Source organism: Fringilla coelebs, assembly GCF_963513975.1.
Source record: "Fringilla coelebs genome assembly, chromosome: 20".
Lineage (NCBI taxonomy): Eukaryota > Metazoa > Chordata > Aves > Passeriformes > Fringillidae > Fringilla > Fringilla coelebs.
In genome coordinates this window covers 1,184,374-1,206,970 of record NC_140046.1, presented here as the reverse complement: position 1 = coordinate 1,206,970, position 22,597 = coordinate 1,184,374, and the positions used below count along the sequence as shown (strand labels likewise).

General features: G+C 58.4%; 1 protein-coding gene across 1 annotated transcript; it reads left to right on the top strand.

The window, feature by feature from the left end:
• The first annotated feature begins 3,061 nt into the window (after window positions 1-3,061).
• On the top strand, window positions 3,062-21,839 carry CUEDC1 (CUE domain containing 1). The gene is made up of 11 exons (XM_084219018.1): window positions 3,062-3,173; window positions 14,781-15,242; window positions 15,732-15,859; window positions 16,686-16,803; window positions 18,202-18,379; window positions 18,947-19,030; window positions 19,816-19,905; window positions 20,314-20,407; window positions 20,557-20,615; window positions 20,935-21,005; window positions 21,216-21,839. Exons 2-10 carry the CDS (start codon window positions 14,952-14,954, stop codon window positions 21,000-21,002), a joined length of 1,110 nt encoding a protein of 369 aa, XP_084075144.1. The 5' UTR covers window positions 3,062-3,173; window positions 14,781-14,951; the 3' UTR covers window positions 21,003-21,005; window positions 21,216-21,839.
• The last annotated feature ends 758 nt before the right edge of the window (window positions 21,840-22,597 follow it).

Here is a 22,597-nt window from a genome sequence, read left to right as displayed (position 1 = left end):
AAATTTGGGATTCAACCTTTTTTTCAAACGTTACACCTGAGTATTGTAAATTGGGAAAGTTCTGTTCAGTCGTGATGGATCAGAGAGAAACACGTTTTAGTCTCAGCATACAAGTTTAATTCTATTAGCCATTGATACAGATAAAACACTTCTTTTTCCTCTTGCAACAATTTTTTCCTTAGAGAGGCAAAAGAAAGAAGCATTTCATGTGTTTGCATTTGTCCACAAGAGGTTTAAAGAAAACCACCCAGACCCCAGTAAGCTGTTGAGCTGCAGCAATCCCAGGTTACATAAAGGGGCCGGGGCTGCCGAGGATTAGCCGGGGCATTCCGGGTGCTGATAAGCCTCCAAGTTCTGCTCGCTCTTCCCTCACTTTTATTTTAGAAACAGCCACTCTGAGCCCTATCCTGAAAACTGCCTGGGGTTCATTTTCAAGGCTGTCAGGGTTAGATTACCACCAAAGAGAGAAAATTGGAATTTAAAGAATGCTCAGGTTGTTAAAGCATCGAGCACCGGGGTAGTTTTTATCTCAGGATCCGTGTACAGGAGCTGAGTTGTTGAGAAATGAATGACAGTTTCTCACTGCTGGGCCCTTCCAAAAACTCCTGCCCTGCTTCATTGGCAGCATAGTTTATCCATCTCAAAAATAGCTTTGACAGTAATTTTAAAAGGTAGCTATTAAAAGCTCTTCAAGTTTTTTATGCCATTGGGGTTTCAGTGCTTAAGTGGACCTTTTAACCAGTGCTTTTTAGGAGAAAAAGTGTAAGAATAAATCTCCTTGTCTCCTAACTGTCAGAGAATAAAACAAACCTGATCCTCTTCTACGTATTTGTATAATTCAGCATGTTTATACTTCTTGCTTATCTTTGGATTGTTCACTCACAGCTCCCAGCGCAGCAGCCGAGGGATGACAGAGGAACTACGTGCTAATTTTTATGTCAAAAATAGCTTTCACCTTTAAAGGCACACGCCTCAGTGGCTGTTTTCTAATTACAAAAGGAATGCCAAAGCTTCTCCCGCGAATCCATTTTACAGCTGTGTTCAGATTGGACTGTCAGCCCCTGCTTAAAATTGAGTGCTGAGGTCCTGACCTAGAAACAAACCTTTTTTGGTATTGCTTTGGAAAGAGTGTTTCAGTGCTGAGGAGCTGAGCCAGCCTGTCCAGCCAGCTCCCTCCACACGCCTGGCGACAGCCGCAGCCTCGCGTCCTTTCATCGGACTCTGCATCGCCCTGGAGGAGCCCAGATCAGGGCCACTGGGCAAGCCAGGCTTATGATCCTTACAAATAATACATTTTTTCTTGCTGTTCTTCAGGTTTCTGGGCTAGTCTAGTGGAATGTGTCCCTGCTCTGGTGGGGGTTTAGAGTGAGATGAGCTTTGAGTTTCCCTTCCAGCCCAAACCATTCCATGTTTTATGATTTTTAAAGTCCCATCTTTTTCTTTAGGGAAGCATCAGTGCTTTCTGAAAACCAGACATTTGGCATCTGCAGTTCAGACACAACCCTGTGCTTTCCTTGCAGAGCATTTACAATCACTGCCTCACAAACCGACCCATTTAGTAAAAAATAGGGCATTTTCAGGATGTGTGAAACCTTGCGTTTTCCAGAGAAGTCAGAAATATTCCTTTCACCTTTTCACCCAGTTGTTTTCACCAACTGTCAAGATGAAACCATTTCTGTTCTGTGTTTTCTGTGCAAAGTTTGTTTTTCAGGGAATTACCAATTTTGTTGGAATTGGCTGAATTAAATTCGCTATTTTTTAATTCTTCATAGTTGTGTATTTCTATGCCCATTTCTTTTTACTTCCTAGCATCATTAGCAGCTAAGACCCATATCAAAGGGATATAAAATCGCCTGTTTTCCCTGAAACAAGCCTGGATTAGGAGAAGATTGCAGCCACCAAAGCTCACAGCAAGGCGCTGTGCCTTGAAGAGTCGGATCTGCGCTAACTTGGGGAAGAGAATGATGAGGCACATGTTCAGTAGGCGCTGAAAACTGAAGGTTTGCCTCCAGTATTTCCACTCCTACTCTGTGTTCCCTGTCAGAGCCTTCCACATCTTTACCCAGGACTGCTCAGCTCCCAGACACAGATGAAACGATGGAGCAGGACGACTCTCAGCACGAAGAGCTGTCCTGTGAGAGCTCTGGACCATCCCACACCTGTGCTCAGGCTACAGCAGCCACAGCCATGCACCCGAGCAGTCTCTGGCTGTGGCAGGGTGCTGTGGGAGGCCCTGGTGCCCGGCGGTGTGGAGTTCTTCCTGCAGCATGTCTGGAAGGTTTGGAGAGCCTGGAGGGAAGTGGAGGCTCTGAGTGCTGCCGTTCAGTCTTGCTCTGTCTCTGTGGAATGGGAAGTGTCTGCCCTGTGTAAACGGGCTCCTGTAATTTGTAAGAGGAGATCGCTTCCCGTCCCGAGCTGTCAGCCAGAGCGTGCGATACAGGGACGGCTGTTTTCTGTCTGCTCCGAGTGATGCTTGCTTATAACCCGTCTGGGATGTTCAGCTGTGGGGCAGCAGGGCTGTCTCCCCTTCCTTAGCACGAGACTGGAGCTCCAGGCTCCAGAAGCCTGGGGCACTGCAAAGGTGTGCAAGAGGCTGAGAGCCAACCGGGAAATCTGGGATGGATCCATCCATCCATCCATCCATCCATCCATCCATCCATCCATCCATCCATCCATCCATCCATCCATCCTCGGGATGCTGTTCCCTTCACACACTGATCCCCACACCACTCAGGGCCAGAGGGGCTGACCCCATGGCTGGAGGCGCTGCGGAACCCTGGGGACAACGGGGGGGCCCCGAGATCCCCAGGACCCCGTCAGGGCTATCTCACCTCGGGGAGCGGCGGGGCCCGGGCGGTGCCGCCCCTCGAAGCCCCCGGCCCGGCCGAATCGAGCTCCGCGCTGCCCGCGGGGGGACGCCGGCCCGGGGGACACGCCAGTCCCGGGCGCCCCGCACGCCCCCCGGCCCCGCCGCCTCTCGGCGCGGCCCCGCTCCCCGCGCCCCCCCGGCCCGGCCCGGCCCCGGCCCCGGCCCCGCCGCGCCGCCCCCCGCTGCCGGGCACGGCCGCCCCCGCCCGCCCGCCACGTACGTCTCCCGTCCCGGCTCCTTTCCATGGTTCCCGGCGTGACTGGAGCCGCCCGCCGCCGCCCCCGCAGCGCGGCGCCGACCGCCGGTAAGGGGGGGGCGGGCCGGGGCTCTTTGTGCGCCGGGCCGGGCCGGGCCGGGGCCGGGCCGGGGCGGGCGGTGCCGCTCGGCCTGCGCGGGTCGGGCCCGGAGCCGCGCGGGCCCCGCCGGGGCTGGGGGGGAGCGGGGGCGCCGCCGGCTCGGCCTCCACCGGGGCCCGGGCGGAGCGGCGGCGGCGGGGCCGGGGCCGCGCCTGTTGCGGCCGCCCGGCCGCCGCTGCGGAGCCGGGCCGGAGCCGAGCGCTGGGGGCCGCAGCCCCGGCACGGCCCCGCCGCTCCTCCGGCCGCTCGGCTCCGCCGCGGGCCTGCGCGGGGCCCCGCGCCCGCCGCGCTCGGGAGGGTCCCGCGAGCGGAGCCCCCGGGGCGGCCGAGCCCAGCGGGCGGTGTGGGGCCAAGGGCCGTCCCGCGTGGGCCGAGGGCCATCCCCGTGTGTGGCCGAGGGCCGTCCCGCGTGGGGCCGGGCGCGGGCAGGCTGGCTCGGCCTGGGGCAGCACCCGCGTCCCGCTCAGCCCCGGAGCATCGCCGGTCCCCGAGCGCGACCCCTCCGTGCCACTGGGGCTTTGGATTTAGTAGCTTCCTGCTGCTGGACATCGTCCCCGTGCCCTGTGCCGCGTTCGTGGAGCGGCACACCCCGCCATCCCTGCCGGGTGGGCATCACTTGGTGCAGGAGCTGGCGGGGCCCTGGGGTGCCACAGCCCTGGTGGTCGCCTCCCGGGTGACCAGGGTCACTTGTGAGCCCCCGATCGGGTGCCCAGCTCAGCCGCACCTGTCATCCTCCGTGAGGATGGAGGGCACCATCCTGCCAGGCTGATCCTCACCTGGGGTTCCTGTCCAGCGCTGAAATTGCTGCCAGGGGGTTGTGGGCAGACAGCGATGGAGAAGGAGTCAAGTGCAAGTCACGGCTCAAAGCGGTGCTCTCCTGCACTGTCTCTCTCTTAGGCGGATTGGAAAGGCTCTTTTTTATTATTTTCTTAAAAAGCAGTGGAGTCGCACCTCCTCCTCACACCTCCTCCTGCTGCTGCCACTGACAACAAACACGGGGGCTGGAGCCGTGAGGATTTCCAGGGGGGAACCACCATCCTGGGCTGACCCCTGAGGCTGCCGCTGGGGCTTTGCTGGCGGGGCTGCCCTGCGGCTGGGGAAGCTGTGGCTTTCCTCACATCCTCCTCCTCCATCTCTAAGAACACAGGCTGGAGCGGCATCTGCTGCGCTGAGAAGCTTTTTGTGGTTTTCACAGAGGTTTTCCTGTGGAAGTGCTCAGCGGGAGTGCAGCACGGGGGCAATGAGACCCCAGGGGAGCCCTCTGGGAGCGCAGATTGCTGGTGCTGGGGTTGTGGGAAGCTTTTGGTGGTTGTCATGGCAGAGGAGACCCTGCCATCGCCTCCTGGTAGCTGTACCCCCGTGGCCTTTGCCCCTGTGTTACCCAGCCACGCCGTGGTGAGGCTGTGCCTGATGCTGGCAGGGCTTTGTGCACCAACCCCTGGCTGTCCACAGCCCTGGTGTCAGAGCCTCTGACAGCCAAAATTATTTCTGTCAAAGGTGCCCATCCTCTTCCCAGCCACAGAGTTCCTGGGAAAGTTCGAACTTTTCCAGCATTTTATTAAGAACCAGCTTTCAAATGAGAAGGAAATGAACGAAATCTGCCGACACCTGCCGGCGTTGGTGGCGTGGCTGAGGGGCTGTGCCGTGGCACCGGAGCTGTGGTGCCCGGGGAGCAGCACAGCCTGACGGGGGATGCTGGAGGTTACCTGCCTGCAGTAACACCCTCTGCAGGGGCACAGATGCTGGCATTGGGAGTGGGAGAGCCAGGAGGGCATCAGAGGGTCATTCATAGTCAGGGTCTGTGCCCTGAGGGTGAAATCCCAGGTGGGATGTGTGGGAAGGGGGCTCTACCTAACCCTGTGGGTGGGCTCACCTGTGGGGTGCTCGTGGTCAGAGCTGGGAGGCTTTGGGGCAGCACAAGGTGATGGTGATGATAATTGATAACTATAAAATAAGAAAAAACTTGAAATAATAGCACAGAGATGGGTCCCTCTTCTGTTGTGGTGGCAGCATCTCTGTCACCATGGCCAGGGGGTGGAGGGGCATTGGCTGGAGCCTCTCCTCTGCTCGGTGGCACTGCGGTGTGGGGACCGGCTTTTCCCGGGTCTGCTTTGCCTGTTCTGCCGGTTCCTGGGCCAGAACGGGAGCTGGATGGGCACAGCAGCGACCCAGACGGTCCCTGAATGGAGTGGGAAGCTGGAAGGAGAAAGCAACCCACCCAGCTGGGTGGAAAGCTGGCTGAAAACAACAGGAAATGAGAACAGGGGGAACATCTGGGTCCAGCTCTTGCACCACTTCCGACGGGCGCGGAGCAGCTGCTGCCTCCGGGCCGCGGCGGCTGCGGCTCCGCTCCTCCGGCTTGTCCCCACGGCTGCAGCCGCGGCTGTCCCGGCGCACCGGCACCGGCCGCCCCGGCCCTGGCCCGGGGTCCCCGGGGGTGCCGGGTGGGACGGGCTGCGGTGCCCCGTCCGCGCTGCCCCCGGCCCGCCCCGCCGGCCGCCTTTGATGCGGGTGAGTGGCAGGGCCATTGTGGCCTCTTTGTGCCTCCCTCGGTTCTCCAGGTCTGCACAAAACCTGCCATGGAAACCAGAGCCAGCCGCTGCCCCAGGAAACCCGCAGGCGCAATTAGGAGATGCAAATAGGAATGCAAATTCCTGCCTCGCCTTCCAGGGCTCGGAAAGTTGCCCCCGGGCCACCGATGTCCCCGGGCCACCGATGTGCCCGGGCCACTGAGTCCCCACCTGTGGGGATGGGGAAGGTGTCAGAGCGGGGCCGGGCAGGCAGAGAGAGCTGCAGTGAGCTGCTTTTGGGGTGCCTCAGGCCCTTTTCCGGTCTCCCCACGCTCGTGGTGGCAGGACCGGGGCATCTCGACCCGTGCTGAGCGGTGACTCATAGGTGACAATATGACATTGACATTTTTTCCATCCTCTCTGTTGCCCGGCGACGAACAAACAAACAAGTGTGTCTTCAAACCCACAGTAGCTGCCTTGCAGGGACTGTCCCCTGGCTGGGCCCAGGCCTGTCCCAGTCCCTGGGGTCTGCCTGGGTCTCTGGGGGTTGTTTTGGGGAGGTAGAACTGTCCCACACCCCTGCAGCCTGGCAGAGGCAAGGCAGGCTGCCCACTCGGCAGTGAGGACCCTCCACCGAAGCACACTGAGAATAGATGGGAAAGGAGATAAAGTCCACCCACAAATAACTCCAGGAAGCACAAACTCTCCAGGTCTGCCTTTCTAGGTGGCATTTATGAGCACGAGATGCTGTCTCTGCCTTGGTCCCCAGCGCAGTGTGTGTGTGTGGAGTGGGGATGATGGGGCTGAGGAGGATGGACAGCGGAGCAGTTAAGGGCAGATGCTGATCTGAGCCATTCCCCTCCCTGGAAGGAAGCAGTAAGGTTTTCTTTTCCATCTGCTGGAGGAGCCATAACTCAGAGCCAGGAGCTGAGACTGGCATGTGGAGGGCATCATCCACAGCAATAATCCGTGTGGGGAATGGCAGATCCTCTGTGCCCTGATCTGGGCCTAATCTACAGCTGTGCCACTTAAAACCAGGCCTTGTTGATGGCTTTTAGTTTTCCAAGCTGCAGCCCCTGGGTACTTTCCTATCGGCGGCTGGAGTGGTGTGGGATGTGCATCCCCATTAGTGGTACATTTTTCCAGCCCCAGCCTGCTTTTATTGCTGGGAAATGAGCTCTGAGTCCTGGAAGTGGTATTTCTTCCTTCTGCCTGACAGCTGGTCGATCCCTGGCCTGGCTCTCGCTTCCCCAGGGAAGGCACACGCCGGTGGGCACACAAACACTGCAGAGGGAGCCTGGCCCTGGCCTTGGCTCAGGAGAGCAGGGCTGAGCAGGGCAAACAGGGAGATCATCTCCAGCAGATGCAGAGAACGCCCCTGGAGCTCTCTGGGTCACTGGGAGCATGTGCTGGGCCCTAAGGCAGTGGTGGGGATGGGGGACAGTCTTTGGGGAGGATTCCCAGCTCCTGGAGCCTAAACTGTTCCTTCTAAACAGTTTGTGCCTTTTACCCTCCCTGGCTGGTGATTGCCACGATCAGCGCAGATCAGCTGGGATGGGGTGTATCTGAATTAGTCACGCAAACTTAAAATTGGTGAAAGAGGAGCAAGATGGGTTTTGAAGAAGAGCATGACCTGTTGTGGTGGCTGGGCCCAGCACATGGCTGTTGGCAAAGGGGGCAGAGCCACTGCTGGGGGTCTGGGTCCCTTTGCCACCCAGAACTGTGCTGGCACAGGAATGACTCTGCTGCTGAGGAGACCGAGAGTTTCTCTGAGCCTTGGCCTGGCTTCAAATCCAGGTTAGTGTCCCGTGTAATTTCTGTGATGTGCTGTGATGGAGCAAACCCAGCCTTCCTCCTTCCAGGGCTTTTCTCCGCCCCGCAATCTGGGCTGTGCCAGGACGCAGGAGCAGCCTGTGCTGGCTGGCAGGAGGGGCCTGACGTAGGGCCTTAATTAATACCTGTCCCTGGTGAGGTGTAGCCTTTCAAGCAGGTTCTCCTCTGCCGAGCAATGTCACCCAGCAGGAGGGAGGACAAAAGCCCGGTGCAATTCCAGTGTGACACTGCGTGCCCAGGACAGCGAGGGCGCACAGCGCTGGACTGTTGGCTCGGCACTTTCCTGGGATAGCTTGCCTCCGCCATATGGCTTAGTGACTCACGAAAAAACCCTCCTCTGTTTGTGTTTCATTAGTCCCCTTCTTCCCTGGCTCTTGGGGAGCGTGCTGCTGAGAGGCTCTGTGGGATGGGCTGGGCTGTGGCTGGTTCTGCCCTGAGGCTCATCCGGGGTGTCAGGGATGGATGAGTGAGCACAGGGTGGGCGGTGCGTGGCAGGTGGACATCAGGCAGTGACACTTTGTGCCCTCTATTACTGCTGTGGTGCAAGGGATGGGGGAAGCGAGGAGGAAGGCCCTTCTCCTCTCCCTGGGGACCCCGGAGGCTGGGGATGTGGTGAGGGAGGTGCCGGACCTTCCCACCACACACATGCCATGGAAACCCAGGGCCTTTCGTCCTCCCTGGCTGTGGTTTGGTCCCCGAGGGAAGGGGGATCACAGCAGCCGCTCTCTGATCACCTTTAAATCTTCTCAGCAGCCCCTCCGGCCAGGGGCCTGTCCTGGTGAATAATTCACCGTGTGCTGGCAGGGAGAGTTTTACTCCACTAATTTTGTTTCCATAGAAACTCGTGCGGTCTGTGCTCCAGAGCTCCGGGTGAATCAATACGGGATTTTTCCTTTGCACAGTGAGCGACAGCCCTTAAACCCTGATGGCAGGAGAGCAGCCCCAGAGAGGCTGGAGGCTGGGCCTGCTCTGCACAGCCTGTCCCTGCCTGTCCCTGCCTTTGTGGGGTGCCCAGGGCACAGTCCTGCAGAGATTCTCTGCACCAGCCTGGGGCAGGGTCAGCCCAGTCTCATCCCAGTCCGTTCCAGTATGTTCCTGCTATGCAGAGAGATGGAGGAGAAGGAAAAAGGCTCCCTTTTTCCCTTCTGTCCTTTAATTTCTGTGACCCTTGACCTATAATGGCAAATTAGCAATTGGAATCAGCCACACTAATTATCCAGGGAGTGGGGTTGGCCCTGCCCCCAGCCAGGTTCATGTTCCCCCACTCCCCTTTATTACTCACTGCCCAAACCTTACCCAAAAATTGCCCTGCAGAAAGTCCACCACACGCCCTGCCCTGAGCCCAATCCCCAGGGAATGCCGTGCACCTTTGTGTCCGCAGGAATTTTTATTTTCTTTCACTCCCAGCTGCTTCCCAGCTTTTGTGCCGAGCTGGGAGCACAAAGGGAGGAGAGGGATAAGCGGTTCAGGACGGGTTTGTGTGACATATGGCGCGAGGGCTTTGCGCGGTGGCTCTGGGGGGACAACAGCGGGCACTGGGGGCCTGAGCCTCCCTCCTGCCGGCCTTGGCATGGGTAAACTGAGGCAGGAAGCTTGGGATAGGCGTGGGGCTGTCCCATGGGACGGAGGTAGTGCTGGTTGCTGGTTGTGTGCGCCGTTCCAGCGCTCTGAGCTGATGGTTCAGCTGGGCCCTGTGTGTTTGATGTCGGCGGTGAAAGCCAGGGGAGGAAAGGTCACCGACACCAGCCACCTCCTGCAATAATCTTATATCAGCCTCTCTGCTTTGGGCAGCCTCGTGGATCTAATTTATTACACGTTGATGCAAGGTAGAGTTGAAGAGAGTCGCAGTTAAACCGTACAAAGGGATGCCGGGTCACTTTAATCGCTCACACTTGCTTGACCTATTTTTTTTTAATCCCTTCCTGGAAACCTTATTTCATGTTTGAATTCCCTCAACTATTTTAGGAATGTCGTCCTACCAAGATCAAATTACCTTCAATGAAACCAGTGCAAGGCGGCCTCGCAAGGCAGGCGACTTTTGGATGAGGATCTAGTGCTGCCTCATTAATGTGGGCTTAGTTCGGGGCGGGGGCTGCGCTCCTGACAGCAAACGTGTGAAAGCCCGGCCGGGGATTAGCGCTGCACAATGCCCGGCTTGGCACGGAGGGCTGGGGGCACCGGGATCCCGCTGCACCCCGGCACCGGCAGGGCAGGGGGGGTGCAGGGTGCAGCCCTGCCTGCCTCTCAGCTCAGAGTGTCCCCCCGGGTTTTAGCGGGGTGCTGTCGGTGGTTTAGGAGCCAGCTGCGTGCCGTGGAGGGCCACATCTGGCCGGCTCACAAAGGGTTCCCGTAAATCTGTCTGGAGGGAGAGCACCCAGCTCCGGTGGGAGTGCAGGGGGTGCCCCGAGGCAGCAGCTGCATCCCTTGAAGGTGGATCCTGAGTGTTCAGAGTGCTGCAGTGTCCGTGGGCTCCCAGTAAAGCAGGAGACCACCTGGGCAGGGGTTGGGATCACTCCGTGGCTCTCCCGGTTCCTCTGCACTTGCCCTCGGAGCCAAGAGGGGAATTTCCTGTTGCAGAGAGGCTGCACAGGTTCCCAAGCAGGGCTTACTTGTGCTCGCCTCCCTGATTGCTTTTGCTTTTGAAAAGGGCTTAAACCCAGCCATTTTAATACTCGGTAGAACAAGTATTAAAGGAGATCCTCAGGTGCTTATTTGTTTCCATGAAAAAGGATTTGCTTGGAGCAATTTTCCCAGGCTGTGGGCCCAGGAGGGGTGCACAGCATCCCCTGAGGCAGAGAGGAAGGTGACAAGGGGATTTAGGAGACACTGGTAGGGGCCCATCCTGCACATCCTTGGCATGTTTGGTGGTAGAGAATAGCATAATTTCTGTTCCTGATCATATACTTTTCATCCCAATTTCAGTCCTATTACAGTCACACCTGCAGCTGCTGAGCAGTCACGTTCCCAGACTTCTCGTTCCCACATTGAGCAATCCCCTTGCAGGGGCCTGGCTGCAGCAGAACTCAGCACATCTGCTCTGGACAGAGCCACTACTTCTAGTTTAACATCCTTGAATTTTGAGATTTCTTCCAAGAGTCTTCCCTCCAGGAACTGGGGGAGCTGTCAGCCCTTTTCTCCAAATAATCCTGTGCATGGAAATGCTTCTGCACGTCTGTTCTGCATCCCCAGCTGAGGCACCACAGGCCTGGGCTTGCAGCCACCACGGGATGAGTGCCCTGAGGGCTGGGGATTGCCAGGGAGACGGGGTGACACCAGTGGGGGACCCTGCCCTCGGTGGTGTCACCCCGTCCTGGCTGCAGAGGGGTCCGGGCTCCGGTGTGTTTTCAGGGGGATCCATGAGCACAGCGTGGCAATAGCAGGGGAGAAGGAGCTGGGCAGCGTTTGAGCAATCCCATCTGCTGTCTGAGCCACAGCAGACACTGGGGAAGGGAATATTCTGGTCTGCACTCGGTGCCAAGGCTCTTCCCTGAGCAGGGAGGGCTGTGAGCCATCAGTCCCAGTGCTTTTCCAGCTGCTGGCTCTCCAGTGGGGCTGTGCTCCTCCGTGCCGAGCCGAGCAACTGCTGCTCCCAGCACCACATTCCCGGTCAGACCCACCCCCGGCATTATCCAGCTGCTCTTCCTGGGCAGCTGAGGCCAGCAGCCTCTCCAGAGCTTGCCCTCGGGCTGCCCCTCCATGGAAAAGCCCATTTTTGGGAGGTACGAGTGCTGGACGAGAGCAGCCGTGCCCAGGCAGGATGCCAGGGGCACAGGAGGGTGTTCCTGCCAGGCTGTGAGCATTATCCCTCCCCAGGAGCCTGACTGAGGCCTTCTCCTGGCTCTGCTCTCCTCCTTGGCTCTGGCAAGGGTGGCTCTGAATTGTGCAAGTCACTGGCAGCTTGGGTGGCAGAAGAGCATGGTGAGCCCCTGGGCTGCCAGGAGGGAGCTGCCCCCCAAGGCCAGCTTGTGTTTGGTTGTGTTTTATGGGTTTGAGTGGTGAGCCAAGGGCAGGGGCTGCAGCCAGTGCCTGAGCACAGTGTGCATGCAGTGAGACAGCAGTCGTGGAGCTGTGTGGGAGAGTGTCCTGTGCTCTCCTGGCTAAGCAGTGACACCAAAATACAGCATTTTCAGTGCCAGCCCTGTCCCAGCATGCGGAGGCGCTTGGATAAAAGTTGGTGTGGTTGTGGCATTGTGGCACTGTGACAGCCTTCCTACCCAGTGCTGGCTCTGTGCCTGGCCCCAGCCTGGCACGGGATGTCACCTGTCACTTCCTCTGTGGCACAGATCAGTGCCAGGACAGCCACACCACTGCTGGATGCTGAGATGGCTCAGCTGAGGTGAGCCAGGACCAGGCACTGCTGGGACAGGAGGGTTTATCTGTGCTGCCAGGGCTGGTGGGGCACAGGGGCAGTGCCGGCCACACCAGTGTCCCTGCTCTCTGTGACCTGTGGGACGGGGACACGCAGACCAGGAGCTTGCAAAGCCTTTAAGCTCCTCCTGTGATGGGCGCAGCAGAAGGGTGAAGGATTATGCCTGTGCCTGGGTTTGGAGGATGAATAACAACATTCAGGTCCTTCTTCTGATAACAGGGGAGGAGCTGTTGTCAGGCAGATGCCAAGGAGTCATCCCAGGCTGGTTCTGCACGTGGGGCAGGAGGGCAGAGGGGCCCAGCCCCTGCCCCGAGCACCTGTGCCCGCCTGGGCTGCAGGCACACACCAAACTTCTTCTTTCCTTTTTGGGAGATCCAAAGGATTTTGCTTTCCCTGGCATCTCCCCAGCCCCTCACTGACATCACAGAAATAAGGGCCAGGAACAGGTTGAGCCCCTTCCCCAGCTGCCACCGGGATCCTGCTGCCCTCCCCACTGCTCACCTGAGCACTGCTGCAGGCAGCAGGAGCTGGGGAGGAGCTCAGGATACAGCTACCTGTTGGTCTTGGAAACCAGCTCCTGCCAACAGGGCCACTTGCTTTTCCCTGGATTTTAACTCATGATGATGTAGTGATTTGCATTTCTTTGGATTAGCAGCAGGACTTTGAAAAATGGGTTTTAAAGCCTTCAGGGCATGTGAACTGCCCTGGTCTGTGTGGCCCCTGCAAGCCCCAAAATTCCTGGGGTGTATCTCAGGGCAGGGAAGGTCCCAACACATTCCCTTGGGACTCTTTGAAGCCAGATGTGCAGCGGAGCCTTTCTGGTGTAAAATATCTTGCCCCATCCCTAATTTTGTTCATCTCCATGTCTCAGCACGTTGCTGTGCTCAGTGCCACTATCCAGCACTTCCAGGGAGCTGTCCCAGACTCTCAGGCAGTGTTGACTAACACCTCCCCTGAGTTGGTGTTGGCAACAGGGGGATTGCCAGTGCCTGGCACAGCCCTCGTGGTTACAGGGAAGCCTTTAAATACACACTCAAAGGTCAAATGCTGGGAGACAAAGATTCCCCAGCCCAGGTACTTTGGTTACTTTATGGAGATCTGGAGAATTCCAGCCTGATTTTGGGGAGTTATTGTGCTGTTTGAGGTTTATGGGCTGGCACAGCATTGCTGAGCCAATGGTTCTCCACAGAAACTCTCATATCCATCTGTGGATTGTGTGTGTGTATCCAGCATAAGCTGTGTTCCCGTGGGTGTCCAGGCTCTTGGAGTAGCCAAATCTTGTAAGGAGGTGTGTACCCTGTGAATGTGTTACAACTCAATTTAATACGTGACTAAACCAGCCATGCAATATTGCAATTAAAGTATAATTCCAGAGGTGTGAACAATGCTGGCTCTTCACTGGAATGAGTCAGGGGAGTGGAGGAGGAAGCGAGCAGCAGTGTTTTATTAATTGACTCCAGCGGATTTATTTGTCCTCAGTGAATAGAGCCGGGCAGAGCTGTCAGAATTGTTCCTGCTCTGCTCCATGCCTGGCTCCTGGCAAGCTGATCCTGGGGACTGAGAATTACTGGGATGGAGACAGTTCCTGGCTGAGTGACCAGTTAAATGGATATTATTAGTGAGCAGGAGCGAGCTGGGGGCTCCTGGTGCTGTTTGGAAACAGCCCCTTATGCCCGACAGTGATTCTGCTGCTGCTTTTCCCTGCGTCCTGTCCTGCCTGGGAGCAAATGCCACAGAAAGGTGGCACTGGATGGCCCCTGGCACTGTGCTCAGCCCGGGGACCAAGGTGCAACGACTGGTGTATCCAAATGCAAATGCTTCCAGGATTACAGAAAAGCCAGGGAAGGAGAGCAGAGTGTGCCTGGAGCAGGAATCATCCCTGTGATTCCTCTGGTCCCAGAGCAGTGCTGTCCCTGGGGATGAGGGTGGGGGTAAATTAGCAGCAGGGCAAAAAGTGAGCTTCTCCTTGATTTCCCCATGTATTGCAAGTGTGTTTTGTTCTCAGCAGCCTCTGGAAGCCCCTTGGAGCAGCTCGGGGCTGTGGCTGGCACAGGGGCCGAGCACTGGGGATGTGGCTGTCACACACAGTCTTGCTGGGCAGGGGAGAGCCCAGGTGACCTTCAGAGGTGACTGCTCCTCTTAATGGCCTGGAATCTGATTATACCATTTTGCTAAGAAATGTGCTTGGCACGTTCTTCTGCATTAAATACCATTTAGGGACAGTTATCCTGAACTCTCTGCCTGCCGCTTAGGAAAAAGCCTTTGAAAATGATATTATGGATCAAAAGTGTTCCTGGGGTAATTCTGTTTCAAACAGTGGAGTTAATCCAGAACTGAATTTGGCCCTGCATTTTCAAACGAGAAGCAGTAGCTGTATAATCTGTTTATGGTTTTAAAGTGAATGTTAATCTTGGATTTGGTAGCTTTTCCAAAAGGTCGATTTGCCGTGCTGCAGAGCATTTTAGCCCCCTGCCCTGACACTCTCTGAGCAGACTCCATGTTTTATTTTAAAGAGTAATTTTACTATGTTTATAAATACATGTCAAACCTGGAAACGTTAAATCTGGGCAGCCCTCAGCAGTGGAAGTAATGCCATTTTTCTTGCCTCACATTTTGCTGGTACAGCTCCTGGCACGGCACGTCCAGGCTCCGGCGTGCCAGGCCCGCTGCAGGGATGGCTCAGTCCCACGAGGATGTGGTGGGATGGGTGGAAGGGAACCGAATGTCCCCTGCTGAGACAGGGGATCCTCTGGGTGCCATCCCTGGGTGACTCTGTCCCCTTGGGTGACTCTGTCCCCTGGTGACTCTGTCCCCTGGTGACTCTGCCCGTGTCCCCTCTGCAGGTGGGAGGATGCAGCCGTGCGCCGGGGGCTGACGCGCGGAGCCGCCGGCCGCGGGGAGCGGGACCCCCGCCGCCCACCCATGGTCCCGGCTGGCAGCGGGGGCAGCCCCCCGTGAGGAGGGGCACGGGCACAGCCGGGACCGCGGGCACCGAGCCCCGCAGCCGCCCCGCCATGACGAGCCTCTTCCGCCGGAGCAGCAGCAACGGCGGCTCCCGCGGCGGCTCCTCCGCCCAGGAGCTCAACAACAGCCGCCCCGCCAGGCAGGTGCGGCGCCTGGAGTTCAACCAGGCCATGGAGGACTTCAAGACCATGTTCCCCAACATGGACTACGACATCATCGAGTGCGTCTTGAGAGCCAACAACGGCGCCGTGGACGCCACCATCGACCAGCTCCTGCAGATGAACCTGGACGGCAGCGGCTGTGACGACAGCTCGGACTCGGAGGACAGCATCCCCCCCGAGGTAACTGCCTGGGGCTCCCCTCTGTGGGCTCTGCCTTCCACAGCTGGCTCACCATCGGTCTCATCCTGCCTCCTCCTGCCCAGGCACGGTGCTACTCAACTGTTGCAGGCAGGCAGAGGTTTGAGTGCCTGGATCAGCTGGGCTGCTGCACCAAAGGTTCTCTTGGGCAGTGCTTCAGGCTCGAGCCAAGTGCTCTCCCCCCTCTCACTTCCCCCAAAAGCCAACAGAGACCCTTCTGCTGCTGTCAGAGAGACTCCCTGGGGCTGTGTGCACCAAGGGTAGGCTCAGCCACTCTCTTCCCTTGAAAGCAGTACCTCCAAACTCAACAAAAACCCCCCTGGGTGCAGGAGGCCCAGTGCCAGCAGGGTACCCCATCCTCCGCAGCACCATTCAGCCTGTGCCATCCCTGCTTTGCTGCTGCACGTGGGGCTCTGGCCCGCTGGGGAGCATTTCCCTGTCCTGCCCTCACCCCATCCTCTCACCCTGCAGATCTTGGAGCGGACCCTGGAGCCGGACAGCTCGGACGAGGAGCCCCCTCCTGTGTACTCCCCTCCTGCCTACGAGAGCCAGGCCTTGGGCAGCCGCTACCCCCGTGCCCCACCCACACCCCCGCCCAGGTGAGCCCCAGCCCCGTGCAGCTCCTGCTCCTGGGGCACCCTGTGCCAGCACCCGGGCTCAGGCTGCGGCAGCTGGCCCTGGCACGGCCGTCTGGCCCTGCTCCTTATAGGGTCCAGCGAGACAAAGCCAAGGGAGATGAATGAAGCTCACAGCTGGCTCAAAAATCCCTGTGAGGGTCTAAACCACCAACAGCTGAGGGGCCGGAAAGCCGCCCCAGCAGCGTGTGGAATGGCAAAAATCAGCTCCGGGGGCGGGGAGCGCTCGCTGCTGCTGCTGGAAAACACCAGGTGCTGGGCCAGCCCCACCCGGCTGCTCACCACACACCTCGGCTGGCTCACTTGGCCCCTGGCAGCACCGCTCTGGCCGTAGCTGTGGGGCTGTGGGACAGCAAGTGCGAGCCCTGGCACCTCTGTGCCAGCCCCTGCCCTCTGTGCAGGCTGGGTGTGACTCTGGGAGAAAGACGTTTGTCAGCTTCGTGGGCAAATCCCTGCAGTGCTGGGGCTCCCCCGGGCTGGTTTTTGGGAGTCTGAGTGAAACAGGGAGGAGAAAGAAAACCCTGCGTGCAGAGTTGCAGGGCAGGGCTTGAAATACAGCTCCCAAATATTCCAAACCCTCTGGGAAAGCTTTCACTCTCCAGAGCTGATGGTAAGGTTGGAGGTTCAGGGATGTGCTGGAGTTTCGTGGTTTCCACAGCTGGTGGAGCCGTGCAGGCCCTGCTGTGCCAGGCCCTGCTGTGCCAGGCCCTGTGCCACGCTGCCACAAGGGGTTGTGTTGGTGTTGGTGGGTTTCTCCTCAGCAGAGGTGCTGCCTGTGCTTGCCCCGCAGGACGGACGTGCCCAGCAGCACGGTGCACTACAGGAACTGGAACCCGCCGCTGCTGGGAAACCTCCCCGAGGACTTCCTGCGCATCCTGCCCCAGCAGACTGCCCCAGCTGGCACACAGGTGAGCTTGCCCACCCCTTCCAGCCTGCTCCGTGGGGTGGCATGCACACCATCGCAGTCCTCAGCCTCCCTGAGCTTGCAGCATCAGCACGCTGGAAGCATCTGGGTACCAGGTGTGGACTAACCCGAAAGTTTGGGAGCGTGTCCTGTTCAAGAGACTGAAGTGGGCAAGGTGTGACAGAGCTCTGAGCAAAGCTTTGGTATTTTTCCTGCATTATCCCGATGATTAGTGCCAGAAATGCCACTTGCCATAAGCGCCTAATATTTTCAATTATTTGAAAATCTTGCCCACTGTTCTGGTGAGGAGCAGCAGGACCAGTAATGCTCCTAAGGAGAGCAGCACTGCCAGGGCACTTGAGGGCTGCTGCAGTGGAATTTGGGTGGGAAACCTAGTACAAGCCAGAGGATTTCCCCCCAGGAAATCAGAGTCCACATGGTTGTTTTACGCCACAAAGTCTGGGTGCCAGCAGCAGGGCAGGCAATGAGCAGCATCCCATGGGCAACAAGCACCCCCAACACATGCTGGGCATCCTGCTCAGCTCCAGGCATGCCACGATTTGGGGCATCCCTTGGCCCTTTGCTAACACAGGAACCGCTAAATGGATCCAGCACCCTCCTGTCATGGAGAGGGCTGGGGGTGCTGCAGGCACCCTGCTCCTCGCTCTCGTTTCGTCTCCAAAGGCAGCCTGCCACGTTTTCATGAATGATTGCCCTGCAAGTTGAGCCTCACAGGCTCTATTACCTTTCTGGGAATAGGAGTGTGCCAATTCATTTGGGCTCAGGGGGAGGAGAGGAGCAGCTGCCCTTTTCTTTCCCCAGTAATTGTGTGCTTTTGCTTTTTATGGCTCTCTGGGAGCAGCTACAAATCAGATAAATATTGTAGGCAGGGATGAGGCTGTGCTGCAGCGTGTGGCTGTGCTGCTCCCCAGGTGTGAGGCGTGACGTGCCTCGTGCAGGGACGTTTGTCAGCAGGACACTGCAGGCTCTGCTCTTTGGAGATGGGAGATAAAGCAGCGGTGCTGCTGAGACCCTTCTTGTCCTTCTTGTACCTCCCACACCAGGTTCTGCTATGGCACAACCACATGGCTTAAAGTTAAAAGTCCCTGCCAGCCTGTGCTCTGCTAAAGGAGCTCCAAAAGGTTCCCACGTGGGATATCTGTCCCCTCTGCCCTGTCCCCCTTCCCAAGGGGCAGAGGCAGTGATGCCCTGTCCCCCTTTGTCCCCTTTGCCCCGGGCTGTTGGGCAGAGGAGGGAGGCACCCCTCTGGGAGCAGCAGCGGGTGCCCATCGGGGCTGGGGGAGCTGCGGTGTCGCAGAAGGGCAAAAGGCCGAGCTCAGCCCGAGGTGCTGCTGCAGGGGCCCCGAGAGCAGCGCCCAACGTTGCCTGTTTGCCTCCCCAGGGCTCCCCCGGCTGCCGGCAGCCCGTGCCCCGGGGGCTGGGGCCGCGGGGCTCGCTGGAGCAGGAGCGGCGCTGGAAGCAGTACCTGGAGGACGAGCGGATCGCGCTCTTCCTGCAGAACGAAGAGTTCATGAAGGAGCTCCAGAGGAACCGGGATTTCCTTCTCGCCCTGGAGAGAGGTGAAAGGGCCTTCAGAAACTTCTGCTTTTTGGGCGTGTGCCCTGCTGTGACTCTGGCTGCTGGCAGCAGTGCCCTGCCCGTGGGATCAGGGCTTGTGCCAAAGCAGAGCTGGTACAAGATGTGGCCAGGCTGGGGGCCGGTGGTCTGAGCTGCCCACACTGGTGGGCTGCTCCCTAGACTCCTGCTCTCCTCCCCCTGCCCAGCCCTCTGCAGCATCTCTGGCAGAGCCCAGCAGAATCCATAGCAAGAAGCTTTGGAAATGGCGTCTGAGCCCTCCCCAGCCCTGCCAATGGTGCTTTGCGGGGTCCTGGCAGCACTGTCACTGCAGGAGGCAGGAAAACCACGGGTGTGCTCGTCGTGTGCTTGTGGTGGGTGGGCAGTTCCTCCGCTGCTGCGGGCTCCCACCCAAGTGCTTGTGGTCACTGTGCAGAAGCAAAGCCCCAGCTCCCTCCCTTGCCAGCAGCCTGTCCCTCAGCAGCCATGGGCTGTGAGGGGAGAGGGGAGCAGAGCCATGTGCTCTGCCTCCAGGGTCTGATCGAGCGGGCGCTGCGCTTTTTGTGTTTCAGATCGATTGAAATATGAGTCAAAAAAATCCAAGTCGACTGGTGTTGCTGTCAGCAACGACTTTGGTTTCTCATCTGTATTATCAGGTAACTTCCAAGACATATGTCAGCATTGTCTCTCCACAGCAGGATCCCCCACAGCCCTGCATTCCCATCCTTCTGTCCAGCTGCCTCCAGAGTGGCTGTGGAGGGCGGTGGATCCCTCCCTGCTGCCCTCCCAGCACAGGAGAGGAGCTGGTGGGTCTCGAGGATGGGTGCTCCTGCCCTCCCCATGTGGAGGTGTTCCTGCATCCTGCCTCCATCCATCCCTGCCCTCCCTGCCTGGGCTGCAGCAGAGGATTGTGCCTGGAGGCATAATGACTGTTCTGGGTAATCCTGATTAACCTCGGAGCAGAGCAGCTGCCCAGAGTCAGAATTAGAACTGGTGTCTGTCGATGGCCCCACACAGGGTTGGGCGAGCCTGGGCAGCCTGGCAGGGCTCCAGCTGGGCTCACAGACCTGGGGAACAGGGACATGGCTCTGGGGTCTCTGGTTCCCTGACCCAGCTGGGCTTGCTCCTGATCCACTGGGTAGCATCATCCAATACCCAGAGCACAGTCAGAGCCCAGAGGAATTTGGAGCTGCTGACCCTGGAGGGAGGTGCTGGTGCTGGGACTGAGCACCTGCAAGGCTGTGCTGCCAGCCCACAGCTCTGCACCCCCAGGGGTTGTGTCCCCAGAGGTCCCCATCCAGAGCCAGCCCCACATGCCAGCACCCTCATCTCACCTGCTCTCCCCACTCTGCCGTTGGCTGATGCTGGAACTGGAGGTGATTTGTCACAGCCCCTCTCCAGGCAGGCAGGCACTCCCGGTGAGCAGCTGTTTGCCTTGCAGGTGAGGGAGCTCCCTCTGGAGCCAGCGAGGCCGGCGGGGCCGTGTCCGACGATGCCTTATTCCGGGACAAGCTCAAGCACATGGGGAAATGTGAGTGTGTGCAGGGCCCGTGCTGGCAGCCTGGCAGGGCTGGAGGGGACCTGGGAGTGGGGTGGGCAGGGGGAATGGCAGCAGTACCTGGCACTCTCCCAAACCCATCCTCTCTCCGAGAAGTCCCAGCCTGTTTTTCCCACCACAAACTAGAGCAAGGTCCTTGGGTGGCCCCAGCTGGGCTGCAGGCACCGGGGACACTGAGGGGGGGGCGTAAGGGAGGTCATGAAAATCCCAGAAAAAGGGGAAGACATGAGCACCTCCCACCAGGGACCAAGGTGTCCCTGTGTCCCTCTCAGATTCTGGGCATCACCACAGGGTGGTGGGTGCGGGTGGCGCTCACACCCTGCCTGTGCAGTTTTGGGAGAGGTTTTTGGGTGAGACCCTCACGCAGCTGCTTCCTTCCAGCCACGCGCAAGAAGCTGTTTGAACTCGCCAGAGCCTTCTCTGAGAAGACCAAGATGAGGAAATCAAAAAGAAAACACTTGCTGAAGCACCAGGTGTATCCTGAAAGGGGCTGTGGGGCTGGGGGGCCTCACTCAGGGGGCTCCCCAAGGGTTCCTCTGTGGCTGGAGCGTGGGCTGGGAAGGGTGGCTGTGGTCCATGGCCACATCCTGGCCCCAAAGTGGTTTTCCTTAGCGGAGGGTGCAGGATGGGGACAGCAGCTTCCACGGCAAATCTTCTGGATGATGTGGAAGGACATGCATATGGTAAGGAGTGCTGTGCCAGGCTGTGCTGGGTGTGCTGGGCTTGGCACAGCTGGCTCCCGTGGTGCCTGGCCCCACATCACCCCAGGGCTGGCTCAGGTGTGAACGCCTGACAGAAATACCCCTGTGGGCCAAAAGCCTCCATCCATATTCTGGGAGAAACTCCCCGAGTCCCCCTGAGAATTCTCTCTCTGAGCAAGGACACCCTGCCCTGGGGAAGGCTGGGCTGCCTTCCCTGGGCTCCTCCCCGGAGCTGGGACCGTGGTGCAGGGGTGCCCTGCTGTGGAGGTGGCTGCAGCCCCCGCCTGCCTCTGCCTTTCAGATGAAGAGTTCCAAGCACGGCGGCAGCAGCTCCGGGAGGAGGAGGAGACGCCGAAGGAAGGGCAGTAAACGGTGAGAGGCACCTGGGGATGGGTGGTCACTGGGGTGTGCATGACCCAGCCTGGCTGGAGGAAGAGCCACGTGCTTTAGGCTGAGTCCAGAGCGTGTCTGGGTGGGGACAAGCCCCATCAGTGGCCATGGGTGCCACGGCTGGGACAGCCCCGGGTGCTGTCACTGTGTGGCCGAGGCTGAGCACGTGCTGTTCTCTTCCCCTCCCTGCAGGTCCCAGCTCTGGGGTTTCTTGCTGGCGCAGGACGTGCTCAAGGCTTCATCAGGAGATGGCTGAAAAAGGAAAAACCCACCCAACAAACCACACAGATTTTGGCTGTTCCCCCTCTGCTGCTGTACTCCTCTGAAGTACAAGTATCGAAGTGAGGCACAATGTTTGCTTACCAGTGGTTTGAAAACAACTTTTCCTATTGAGAAGATCAGCCAAAAAGGGAAAAAAAAAGCAAAAAAAAAAAGCGGGCAGCTGCTGGGAGCGGCTGCGGAGGAGCCAGCGAGCTCAGGCTGGGGAGGGGCAGCCCCGCCTGCTCCCTCGGCCGGCGGCACGGGAGGAATGAAATCAGTCCTACTAACGAGGATCCAATCCCACGTGGGGCCTGCCTGGCCGGAGCACTCCTGAACATATCTGTAGTGGTCTGATGTAACTTCACTCTGCGCACACCAGAACAAAAACCACGTGAGAAAGGGAAGCTAACAGCCGTTGTCTATTATTGCTAGGAGTAATGAGCAGAGATTCAGATCAGGTAATAGTCAAATAATATAAATTGTTTATAAAGGAAAGGCCTTCTTTTCCTAGGCGTTTCACTTTGAATTAAACCTTTGCCTTCGGCATTGCTACAACTGCCTTGAAGTTGGGAAGCTTTGTGGGGCAGCACCAAGGGCTGGATCTCACACCAGTTTAACCCTCACTGATGGAGCAGGACATGTACCACCGGGTGTGGGGCGCTGGGGGTGCCTGGTGTGGTCCCTGGGAGCTCCAGGGGTGCCCCTGCTGTCGGTGAGAGGCAAAGCCCAAGCCAGGGGCTGGCAGGGCTGGTGGAGGTGTTTCCAGCACAGAGCTTGTACCAGGGCCCGCGGGCACTGCTGGGTTTGGTGCGGGGCAGGAGCAGAGCCCTTTCCTCGTGCCCGCAGCGCCGGAATCCTGCAGCTCTCGGAGATGCTGTCAGGCTAAAAATAATTACATAAACAAATTCCTTCGCTGTGTAAGTAATGAGTGACGAGCGTAAAGTCAGGATTCGCTACCGCCAGCACATTTTCTTCTCCCAACGCTCCCTGCCAAATGCAGGAGGTGGCTCTAGACGTGCCTGTTTCACTCCCTGGCTCCTGCCAACCAGCACAAATGTTGCAGGATTGGAGCTGTGAAGGCGGCAGACGCAGAAGCCCCAGCCATCAAACAGTCACGGAACTGTTTTCCCTGCCTCTCGGCAGGGTTTGGTAACAAAAGTCCCCCTTGCAGGCGCTGGCTCCCGGCAGGCTCCTCTTCAATCCCCACGGAGCCCATGTGCCTTTGAAGTGGACGCCAAGATTTCCTCTCCCGGCGGCGCTGCAGCTGCTGCACCTGTTGAGCGCTGCTGCCGTCCCCTCCAGCCGTGCTGGGG